At 51.5% G+C, this 11,553-nt stretch overlaps 1 protein-coding gene across 3 annotated transcripts in view; it reads right to left on the reverse strand.

Annotated features, from left to right (window-relative positions):
• Positions 1 to 592: 592 nt before the first annotated feature.
• EMP2 (epithelial membrane protein 2) overlaps positions 593 to 11,553 on the reverse strand; it is a 31,276-nt gene continuing 20,315 nt past the window's right edge. For all 3 annotated transcript variants that reach the window (XM_021698204.1, XM_021698205.1, XM_021698206.1), the window contains 4 exons: positions 8,928 to 9,058; positions 6,465 to 6,555; positions 4,196 to 4,342; positions 593 to 2,989 (listed from right to left, as the gene is read on the reverse strand). In XM_021698204.1, coding sequence (XP_021553879.1) covers positions 2,802 to 2,989; positions 4,196 to 4,342; positions 6,465 to 6,555; positions 8,928 to 9,005 — 504 coding nt within the window. In that variant the 5' untranslated portion in view covers positions 9,006 to 9,058 and the 3' untranslated portion in view covers positions 593 to 2,801. The remainder of the gene's footprint in view (positions 2,990 to 4,195; positions 4,343 to 6,464; positions 6,556 to 8,927; positions 9,059 to 11,553) is intronic.

The raw sequence follows: 11,553 nt of genomic DNA on the forward strand, positions 1-11,553 counted from the left end.
CCTGTCACTCGAAACGGTGGTTTCTCCTCTGGCTGTTGGCACGGTTGGAACACTAGAGTCTGTCGCTCTGGCCGATTTGGTTCCAAACTTTATTTGTCACATACAGTTTCACATTATATAAAATATAGCAAATAGACTACTTTAAAGGCACATGAAATAAAATGTATCTAACCACCCTAAAAATCACATTTTGTCCCCAAACCAAGATTCAAATTTAGCCTCTAGACCTTTGCCTCGCATTTCCCCAAAGCCACTGCCCCCCAGTACACAAAACTGTCTCACCTGCTATATTGTTAAGTAACTTTTCCACTATTAGCGACTTATTTCCCCGCCCAGGCAGATTTTCAACGAAGCCACAGCTTCTGTGGATCTTCTAGCTGCTGTGTTTAGTGTGTGTACCTACGGGCTCGAGGTCGGGGTTTCTTCATCATCGGTAAATACAGAGCATCCAAGGACTCCGACGGGCACAGACACATAACCTACAGCAGAGAGAATGTCGGGGGGCGCCGCAGGGAACGTCCCCGATTCTCCCGTATTTAGGTCTGAATATACACATTCACTCAGAGCAACAAATCAATCCTCCAAACTCATCTGAACAGAGACCCAAAGTAATTTTAATGCAAGTAACAAAACAAGTTAGTCTGTCTCCATCCATAGCCCCTCCACGCAAGAATTACAGTACTTTATATAAAAATGTTCTAATAGGCGCAAACTACAGTTCCTTCAAATACAGTTGTTACGAGTAACACGTTTGGTCCTAATATTTGCTTCTTGGATGTCTCAGCTAAGTTTCTGTGTTGGGGTTGTCCTTGAGTAACTGATAATAAGCACCAAGTGAGGGCTGGTTCTGCCTACAGGTAAGAAGTTTGGACAGTTTCCTCCCGGATGCAGGTCACACCACCGGGGAGGGGGGGGGTGCCTGGCACATGGTAAGCATTGAATAGTCTGTTGAAAATGAACGAATGAGTGAATGAGTGGATGGAGAGAAAACCGAATCCTGTCCTGGTATCTGTGGCGGCCCTACATCACTCAAACCAGACATCTTCCCAGCGCCACAGGACCCGGGCCGATGAAGGTCAGGTGCAGAAGCACGTACATAGCACCAGCGCGGAGACGGGGCGGGCAGGTCCCACACGTGGCCCCAGCACACATCCCCAGCAGTGCGCTCGAAACACGGGAGGCTACAGACAGCGAGGTGCGGAGAGCTTTTCCACAGGCCCTTCCCGGGGCCACCTGCCTTGCCACATGCTCACAGTGCTTCCACCCCTGAGGGCAAACTGCCCACGGCATCCTGCAGGCCGGCCTCAGATGGCGGGAGCGCTCTTCACCCAGACCCTGGCAAAGCATGTTCCCCGAGGGGCAGTGCGCACGCTGAAGTTTGAGAGCCACGGCAATCTGGAAGCTTCTCACGGCTTCATTTGCAGTCAGGACCCCGGGCCCCTCCAGAGAAGTGTCCTCTGGGGGTAACCCAGACCACACCGCCAGTGAAGGAGTGGCATTTCGGCCCATCTCACTTTTGAACCCGTGGTTGCATTCTCCGCTGCCTTCCTCACGGTGTGTGATTACTTTTCCTAAGTTTTCCATCTGCCTCCCTCACGGGACGGTGAGCCCCAGAGGAGAGAGACTGTCCCCACATGGTGTCCCCTGTGCTGGGCAGGCACCAAGCCCTCTGCAATTTATGCTGCTGAATGATTGGTGGGTGGGTCCGCTGAGGCTCTAAGAAATGGGGGTCAGCGGAGGCCGGCCAGCCTTAGAAGGCAGGGCGGGAGGAGAAGGGCCGGGCCTTCCCACTTAGAGGAGGAGGGAGGCAGCACCCCTAGGCTGTCTTGCTGTGGGGACACGGGGCTTGGGCGGCTATTGGGAAGGCCCACCTGTGAGCAGCTGTGGGAAAGACGGGGAAGGCCGGGGGTGATGAAGCCAGCAGCAGCCAGCACCTCACCAGCTCGACACGACGAGATTTTTAATATTTATGAGGCAGCTCTGCTCACCTGGCCCCGGGGCCATGGTCCTCAGCCTCAGGGCACCTACGCGTCACCAAGGAGCTGGTCAGAACTGCAGGTGCCCAGGCCCCGTCTCTGAAGACTCTGACCCCGTGGGTCTAAGGAGGGCCCCTGTTACTATGTTTGCTGGGGATCACATGCTGAGATTCTTTGCCTTAGGGTGAGCCTAAATCCGACCCCAGGTTAAAGATCACCTTCCCTAACAAGGGAAGCAAGCAAGTAACACTGTCAGCAAAGGTGGGTGGGACTTTCTGGACCCAGCCCACTGCAGGAAGGTCGGGGCTCTGGTCTGGATGTAGACACGACAGCAAGGGCAACACCTGTTTCTCACATGGAACTTGGCTAAACATCTGAGGAGGCTTCACCCCTACCCCACCTCCAACCCTAACACAGAGAGAATGGGGACGGGAGGCTGAGCTGGGCGGGGAGGGGCTTGGTGTGGCTCATACCTAGAAAGGATGCCCCCCGAGACCTGGCGTTCTTGGTCTCTTCTCACATCACATCACAACCCCACAGTTAAGAAACATCCCGTTGAACGTTTTTGGATTTGAGCATTGCTGCATTTGGGGCTTTGTCTCTTGGAGACTTTCAGATGGGCAGGAGTTCCGAATCCCAGCCTTCATAGTCTTTCTCTGATCTCAAGAATGCAAAAACTCTTCTCTCTCTCTCTCTTTTTTTTGGCTTTTAAAGGAAACAATATGTTTGCTAGAAAAACCACACACAAAAATATTGATTATATACAGAACGGTTATCTGAATGTGGATTTTGTACTGCAGCAAAAGCAACCTAGCTCCCGGGGTTCTATTTGCGCTTCCTCAAGATCAGGTACATGAGGCCGCTGATGAAGGTGAAGGCGAAGGCCACCCAAGCCAGGATGAAGGAGTAGCCGTAGCTGCCATCCAGGGTAAGGGTGTACAATCCCGGGTTCTTCCTGTGAAGGTCTTCACGCCGGTCTGTATATATGGAAGCCGCAATCATGACACACAGGCCTGCCGAAAGCAAGCAAATAAATAAATCACAGACCATGTCACAGCGTGCGCCACAGACCGAGGGTACCATGGCCAGAGGCGAAGACACACTTAAGCTCTGATTATTGGCGGGTATTGACTTTAGTCCATGGGAAAGATCACGGCTAATATTTCGTGGCAGGTCATGGCTGCCCACCCTGGACGGCTTCACTTCCCGCTTGTTGCTAGCTGAGCCCGATTCTGCTTGGGTGGCTGGATATCCAGCCCAGGGGCTAAGTCATAACTGGTCTAAGCCATGGGTCAGCCAGACAGAGAACAGTTTAGGGTCTGTGCACCACATACAATCTCTGTCCTAACTACTCAAGCGTGGACGTAGCCATAGGCAATATGCAACTGAGCGAGCGGGGCTCCGTTCCAGTAAAATGCTATTTACAAAACAAGGCAGTGAACCAGATTTGGCCCGTGAACCGCCCCCCACCTCCAGGCAATCCTGTTCCTGTTTACTTATAACAGTTTATGGATCCACATGTGTCCCAGTTCTGGCCACAGAAAAATCCTTCAGTGAAAAATATTACTCCCTGGAAAGAGACAGATGGGGAGGGGAGGAAGCGTTTTTTGTTGCTGTGCTTTCCCTTGTTTATTGTTTCAGATACTGTGAGGTCAGGAGGAATGTCTGGAGCTGCAGCAGCCTTTTGGGGGCCGTGAGGAGGTCATCACTGACACTCTGAAGATGAAATCATCAAAGGATCAAGTGGAAGTTCTTGATGCCGCTGAGCTGCCAAACGAACAATGGCACCTTCCACCTTCCAGCTCTTTGTTGTATCAGAAAAGTAAAGGTCTTTGTGGTTGAAGTCAATGTTAATTGGATTTTCCTCTTACTTGAAGTCAAAAGCATCCTGAGTGAATCACCAACGGATGTTAGTGGCAGGATGAGGTCAAGTACCCTGATCTTCCTTGGGGACCCTGTGCCTGTTCCCTCCATACCAAGATAGCACATTCTTGACGGCAACTCCTACTTACCCTACAGATCCTGGCTCAGGCTTCATGTCTTCGGCACGCCTGCCCTGACCCTCTAACTAAATCCAGACTCTGAGGTAGAAAATGTCCCGCCGCACCATGGCGGCTGGCTTTCCTTTCCAAATCCTCACCCGCTGCACTGCTCTTGGCTCCTACTCGCGGTGGCTGGGAAGGGAATGCTTATTCCAGGAACCCCAACCTTGTACTTACATGACATGAGCTGGATGATGGAGGTTAGCACGAACCTCTCTCCCTGCTTGAGGCAGAAGAGCTGGAGCACAAAGATCAGGAAGGCAATGCAGCAGAGAATGGTGGACAGGATCATGGTGGCCTGGACTGCCTGCATCGTGGCGTAATCTGTGGGGAGAGGGCGAGAGCGCGTGACTGAGGACCGCAGACCCCCAGGCCCCTCAGGGGGACACAGTGACAGGGATAGGTCCAGAGTGGGGACGACAGGAGGCAGAAGTACGTTTGCACAGTATGAGCACAAGAACAGCCAAGGGGTCGTCCCAACATCCCCTCCCCTGCAGCGTCCATTTGAGCACTGGACCAGATGGTCCCCACCGTCCTTTTCTGGAAAATGGAGCGAGAACCACCTGCTCTGTCATTCTTCTCAGTCTTGGTATTGCTTCCAAAGGCATGGCTCCTGGTTGGGGATTTTTTTTTTTTTTTCTTTAGAAGTACAGACCCTTAGGTTCCAACCTGGCAGATTCTGGTTCGGGAGGTCAGGATGGATGGGTCAGGATTAGGGGTCTCCAGAGGGACTCTTGGGGATTTGGGGCTCACAGGGCTGAGTGACCTTCAGAAAGTGCTCTGTGGACTACCTAATACCCCCTGAAAAGAAGACAGTTAGCCTTGTGACTACTCCTTAGGAAAAGAGAAAGCAAGGCTTCTCAGATTAGCCTTGGAGAGCGGGGCTCAGCAGCGGGAAGTCTCAGCAGAGAAACGAGCCAGTCTGGGATGGAGGGCGCTGCACGCGGGAAGGACAGAGCAGAAGCCACATGATGGAGGCATAGAGAAGGGGTCAAGTGCACAGACTGGAGCCCCCTGCATGGTTCTCAGTCTTCTCACCTAAGACTCCTCCCCACCGCATAGGCAGGGGAAGTACAAGGAATTCATTCAAGGATTTTGGGGGTGCTGCAAAAAGGGGGAGTCCCGTGTAAGGGCTGAATGTTATCACCAGGACACAGCTAAGAGAGGTGCAGGGACAGTGGCCAAAGTTGCACAGGGAAACCTAAGAACGAAGCTTCTCCTTTTTCCCCAATTTTGCCTGAAACCGGCCGGAGGGAAGGTAATTCCTAAGTACTTCCTGAAATACTTCGAGCAACGGATCCTGGTTCATCCTGGCTGCACGTGAGGATCACCCACAGAGCACCTAGGCCCTCACCCATTCCTTATGTTGAGGAAAGAAGCCCGGCCCGCACACACACAAATACACATTGTACGGCTCCATCTGTATTAAGTCCAAGAACAGACGGAAGGAGACTAGGGTGACAGAAGTCAGAATGGTTGCCCTCAGGAAAGGGCTCATGGAACACGAGTGGAAATGGGCCCAGGGGAACTTTCTAGGGTGATAGGAAAGTTCTCTATCTTGCTTTGGATGGTGGTTACATGGCCGTGTATATAATTGTCAAAACTCTTTAAGCCGAGCCCTTAAGAAGTACGCAGTTTCTTGTTTGTAAATTATAGCTCCGTTAAAATAAAAAATCCAGCATGCTACACAGAGAGGAAATAAATCAGAATCTCTGGATTCTGGAATCCAGGCACGGGGGTGCCTGGAATCAGGCACGGGGGTGAACGGGGTAAGGTTCCCCAGGCAAGTCCAATGTGGGGCCAAGGTTGTGACCCTCTAAGAGTGGTGTTCCCCACATTTGCCCCATCTCAGAAATCACCTGGGGGCTTGTTAAAAATAGATTCCTAAAAAATAAAAAACAGACTCCTAGACCTCTCCCCCTGAGATTACGGCACAGTGGTTCTGGGGCGGGCACCAGGAACCTGTATTTTGAATACCCCAGGTGATGGTGCAAATATGGGTTGCTTCGGACTGCTTACATCTCCTTAAAATTCCTGTATCGAAATCTTAAGCCCCAACAGGATGGCAGTGGGACATGGGGCCTTTAGGGGGTGATCAGGTCATGAGGGCGAAAAACTCGTGAATGGGATGAGTGCCCGGATGAAGAGACACAGCAGCTGGATCTGCTCTCTGCCCTCCACCCTCTGAGGAGAAGGTGGCCGTGCACAAACCAGGATGAGAGGCCTCACAGGACACCAGATCTGCTGGCACCTGTGGGGCACAGAGGCTCTGCTGGGCCCAGAAACAGAGAAGGGAAGGGCACGCACCCCCAGCCCTTGGTTTCTGCACACCCCTCCTGTCTCCAGCTTGCACCGAGCACTCAGCCAGGCCCCTCCAGGTATGAAAGCAGAGAATAGGGGAGCCCTCAGCCTGAGCTAAGGTGTTCCGTATCAGCTCGGCACTCACCCTGAAAGTCTGCATCGATTTCTGTACAATTCGTGTTGTTGACACACACTCTCCAGACATCTGCAAAAAACTCTTCTCCTACCCACCAGGCCTGTAAACGCAAACAGAAACACAGGGAGGGGCTCTTAGTTAACCATCAAAACATTGACTTCTACTCAGGCGCAATGCACAGTGGTAAATCAGTATTCGGGACCAGCGCTTCTCCAACTGCCATGTGCATGCGAGTCACTGGGGAGTCGGGTTAAAATGCAGATTCTGATTTGAAAGGTCTGGGGTGGGGCCTGGGATTCTGCATTTCCAACAGGCTCCCCCGGGAGACCCATGCTGCGGGACAGCTGAAAAGTAAGACATGGGCCGGGGGGCCAGGCCCTCCCAGGGCGTAGGAGCGCGGATGAGGTTCAATGGGTGGTCACAAGTGTGCACCATGGTATATCCACATGAACTATAGGGGCAATGTCAGGGGGGTCAGAGAGGCTGAAATCCAGGGGCAAGGCCTGGTACGGAGGGAATGATCAGAAAAAACTCTCCTGCTTTCAGTCCAATCGCATGCTTCCTCTCTGGGCTTCTGCAGCTCCCCACCCCCAGTGGGCCCTCCTTCTGCCTTCCTCCCCACCCAAAGACCTCCTATCTCCCCCTCCCATCCTCCAGCAACCAACGTTCACTGAACTCCCACCATGTGCTGGCTACATATCAAGTGCAATTCCTAACTCGCAAGGACACCCTCTGACTCCCTGACGGGCAAAACCAAGGCCTGTCCGTGTCTTCTCATAAGTGCACAACAACACAAGCACCCAGGGGTACCCCAAAGGATTAACGGGTGCTGGGCTGATGGCTTTTCTGCCCCTAATGTCTGTCTGTCCCTTTCACCATGTCTAGGACCCTTTCAGGATCCCTTAGGGGTAATCGCAAGGCACAGAGAAAGGAGACCCTGAAAGAACACTCACTACCATATATTTCACCGAGCACGGGTCCTCTGGATAATGACAGGTCCAAATACTTGAAGCCACAGCATCAGTGTGATCTCTGCCCTGGCCACTCACTTTTGAGAACCTTCAGGAACCCAAACCGATCACTGCATTTACCTCCCTTACGGGATCTAGGGTCGGGAGTGGTTCGGATCCCAGCTCGGCCACTTACTGCCGCATAAAGTCCACAGGTGTCAAAACTGCCCTGAGGCCCAGTTCCCTCATCAGTAACCAGTGCCAGAAGAGGGACGATCTCGTAGGCTTGAGCTGAGGACCAAAGGAGATGATGCACATAAAAGGGCCTAGGACCTGGCCAGAGGGAGCTCTCCCTAAGTGGCAGGTGTTGTGATGGTCTATGTTGTTACGGGATGATTAATCAACAGGAGTCCTAGATGTAGGAAGAGCTGGTGGCCACTCGTGAGGTGCACTTGGGGGCTTCTGGAGCAGTGTTTCTGACTCTAAATGCCTCTGAGGTTGAAATGATCAGGATTGAAACCAGGCCTTTGGATCAAGGTGTGGGCCATTGAGGACCTCTGGTACAAAGCTTCATTTCCTGCCAGGAGAGATATTAATCTATACCAGTAGGTCATTTATCTAATGCATTCCTGCCATATGGCTGCAAACTGGATACTTAAGTAAAAAGTTCAGTTTTTCAGGGGAGCATGGGCCGTTGCTAGGGAGGGCATGGCGAGGTGACTATCAATTGGGTTCCTGATTTATAAGAAGAAGGCAAAGGCATGAAGGGTAGAGATCGCCTGGGATGGGTCACCTGGGGGATCTAGGGCAGTGGTCCTCAACTGAGGGTGGTTTTGCTCCCCCTCAGGACATTTGGCCATGTCCAAAGACATTTTTTTTTTAAGAGTTTTTTATTTATTTATTTGAGAGAGAGAGAATAAGAGACAGAGAGCACGAGAGGGAAGAGGGCAGAGGGAGAAGCAGACCCCCTGCTGAGCAGGGAGCCCGATGTGGGACTCGATCCCGGGACTCCAGGATCATGACCTGAGCCGAAGGCAGTCGCTTAACCAACTGAGCCACCCAGGTGCCCCAAAGACATTTTTGGTTGTCATAAGTTGAAGTAGGAGTGCTTGCCATCTAGTGGGCAGGAACCAAAGATGCTGCTAAGCATCCTACAGTGCAAAGGATGGCCCCAGAGCAAAGCATGATCCAGCCCCAAATGGCACAGTGCTGAGGTTGAGAAATTTATCTAGAGGAGGGTTGAATCCAAGCAGCATCCTCAAAGAGCTTTCTACACCCAAGGTACCACACCAGGCTCTGTGGGGCAATCAGGGATGAGAGAAGCCAGGTCCCTGTGCATCCAGACCTAACCATGGGGCGCTCCAAACCTCCACACATAGGCTAAGTCCTTGGGCCTAACCCGAGATGTCTCCGTAGGGAGGACAACCCAATATCCTAATCACCTTGGGGAAGTTCTCAATCCTGCTTCTATGGACTGCAGGATGCAGGGGTTGTGGGATAGTCAGAAGGAAAGGGGACTTACATTGTCAATGGTGGCGACGAACAGCAATGCAGCGGAGGTGATGTGGAAGACAATGATGAAAGCCAGGAGCACCAACATTTTCAGAGGGTGTGGTGGGGCGAGGGGTCACGCTTAAAGCCCAGAGAGAGATGCTAAAGGGGGCGCAAGAGAGAAATACATTCGTCAATGGCAGAACAAAATTAAATGAAAAATGGGCAATATTTTTTTAAAGATTTATTTATTTGATAGAGAGAGACACAGTGAGAGAGGGAACACAAGCAGGGGGAGTGGGAGAGGGAGAAGCAGGCTTCCCGCGGAGCAGGGAGCCCGATGCGGGGCTGGATCCCAGGACCCTGGGATCATGACCTGAGTCGAAGGCAGACACTTAACGACTGAGCCACCCAGGTGCCCCCAAAATAGGCAATTTTTAGTGGGGTTTTAGAAAATCAAAAACCACGGCACCTGGGTGGCTCAGCTGGTTAAGCATCTGACTCTTGATTTCTGCTCAGGTCATGGTCTCACCCTCAGTCATGCTCCACACTCAGCAGGGAGTCTGCTTGGGATTCTCTTGCTCTCCCTCTCTCTCTGCCCCTCCCTACACTTGCACTCTCTCTCTCACTAAATAAATAAAATCTTAAAAAAAAAAAAATCGAAAACTGCTCTTCTCATCATTCCTCCCCTGGAGAGACTTTACTGGACAAAGTCTGGCACGAGGAGCTGCTCCTTGTGGCATCCAGATGCCAAATATTCCTTGTGGAGGAGACAGGTGAGGACCAATTCAAATCCCGAATTCAGAAAAGCATTGCCCCTCTTCCGATTGGTGGGCTGCATGCGGGCGCCAGGGCGGGAAGGAGCAGCTCTATACATCCTAAAAGGCTGCTCCCAAGCCCCCACCCACCAGGCAATGGTGGCCATGCCCCGGGGGGCTCACAGCCTGGGGTGGGGGGGATGCTGGGAGCTCAGTCCTAGTATTCAGTATCCCAGCAATGGTGCCTAACAAAGCAAAATCAATCCCAACATGAAACTATTTCCTAATGATATGACCATTTGTCAAATTAATCCCCACTCAGGGGCGCCTGGGTGGCTCAGTTGGTTAAGCAACTGCCTTCGGCTCAGGTCATGATCCTGGAGTCCCGGGATCGAGTCCCACATCGGGCTCCCTGCTCGGCAGGGACTCTGCTTCTCCCTCTGACCCTCCTCCCTCTCATGCTCTCTGTCTCTCATTCTCTCTCTCAAATAAATAAATAAAATCTTTAAAAAAAAAAAAAGGCATTAAAAAAAATTAATCCCCACTCAAACCCCCCTTCTCTTGACATCTACCCCTATTTGAACAACACCTAACCACAAAATGAAGACACAACCAATGGCCGACAGCGGCTAGTTCATTTCCCTCTCCCGGGGCCTGGGAGGACTGCATTTCCCAGCCTCCCCTGCGGTGAGGGTGGAGCCTTGTGACTCATGCTGGGCAAGGGCGGCCCGCGTCATTTCCGGGCTGAAGAGCAGGTGTGAGTTCTCCCATAACCCTCCCCTACGAAGTGGCTGGCATGGTGCAGCCACAATTCACGGAAGCCTCCCACTGTGGACAGATACTGTGATGGGCAAATTAAGCCTCTGGCTGTTAAACCGCTGAGATTTGCGGGTAAATTTTTTTTACTATGGCTGGACAGTCTGAATAATATGCAATAGGAAGGGACTGCAAAGTAAAATTGGAAATCTTGCAAAAGAACTGGGGTTGTGTCTGGTTTTTAAAAGTGACGCCGGAGAGCTCCTCAAAAGTTGCCGAAGGCATTCATACACAAGGGCTTGTCCTCTCTGACCATGCTTACTCTCACTCATGGGACTCATTATTATTCCCTCATGGGGACAGACGCTCATGGGCTCACACAGGGTGACTCCATAAGACCCAGGACTCACTAACAACCAGCCAGGAGCCTCGGCTGCAGAGCTCAGCCTGGCCAGTCCCAGCTGTGATTCTGCACATCATCACTTAGAAGAATCCAATGAACCAGCTCAAAGATTCTTCCAATTCTTTTTGAAAGAACAAATGCTCCTTTACTTATGCCTGCATCATTTTTTTAAAATTATTTATTAGAGAGAGAGCACAAGTGTGGGGAGAGGCAGAGGGAGAAAGAGACTCCCTGCTGAGCAGGGAGCCCCGATGTGGGGCTTGATCCTAGGGCCCTGAGATCATGATCTGAACTGAAGGCAGATGCTTAACCTACTGAGCCACCCAGGTGCCCCACACCTGCATCATTCTTAACTGTCATCATAGGCTGCCCCCAAACAGATACATTTCTGACCCTTGTCGAAAAGACAACCTAATCAGGCAGGGTCATAAACACCAGGGTGATAACAGACTTCATATGTTATCTAGGCCAGATGACACAAAAGCATATGGACACATAACTAAAACTTCCCAGAAGAGTGGGGGGAAAGGCTGTAACTCAGTTTTCTCTAAAGTTTGGAATTCAAATGCTATAGGGCATGATTTTGGTTGGAACACTGATTGATATGGCATTAAATAACACTGAACCACATAGTGAGAAAGTCCCCATTCTAATCCTTCTGAGTCCACCAAGGAAAAAGACCCAGTTTGGTGCTAGCCTGTCTCAAACACTTGCTGAGGAGAAGGGAGGGGAGGGGAAGG

This window comes from Neomonachus schauinslandi, chromosome 5 (assembly GCF_002201575.2).
Source record: "Neomonachus schauinslandi chromosome 5, ASM220157v2, whole genome shotgun sequence".
NCBI classification, from domain to species: Eukaryota; Metazoa; Chordata; class Mammalia; order Carnivora; family Phocidae; genus Neomonachus; species Neomonachus schauinslandi.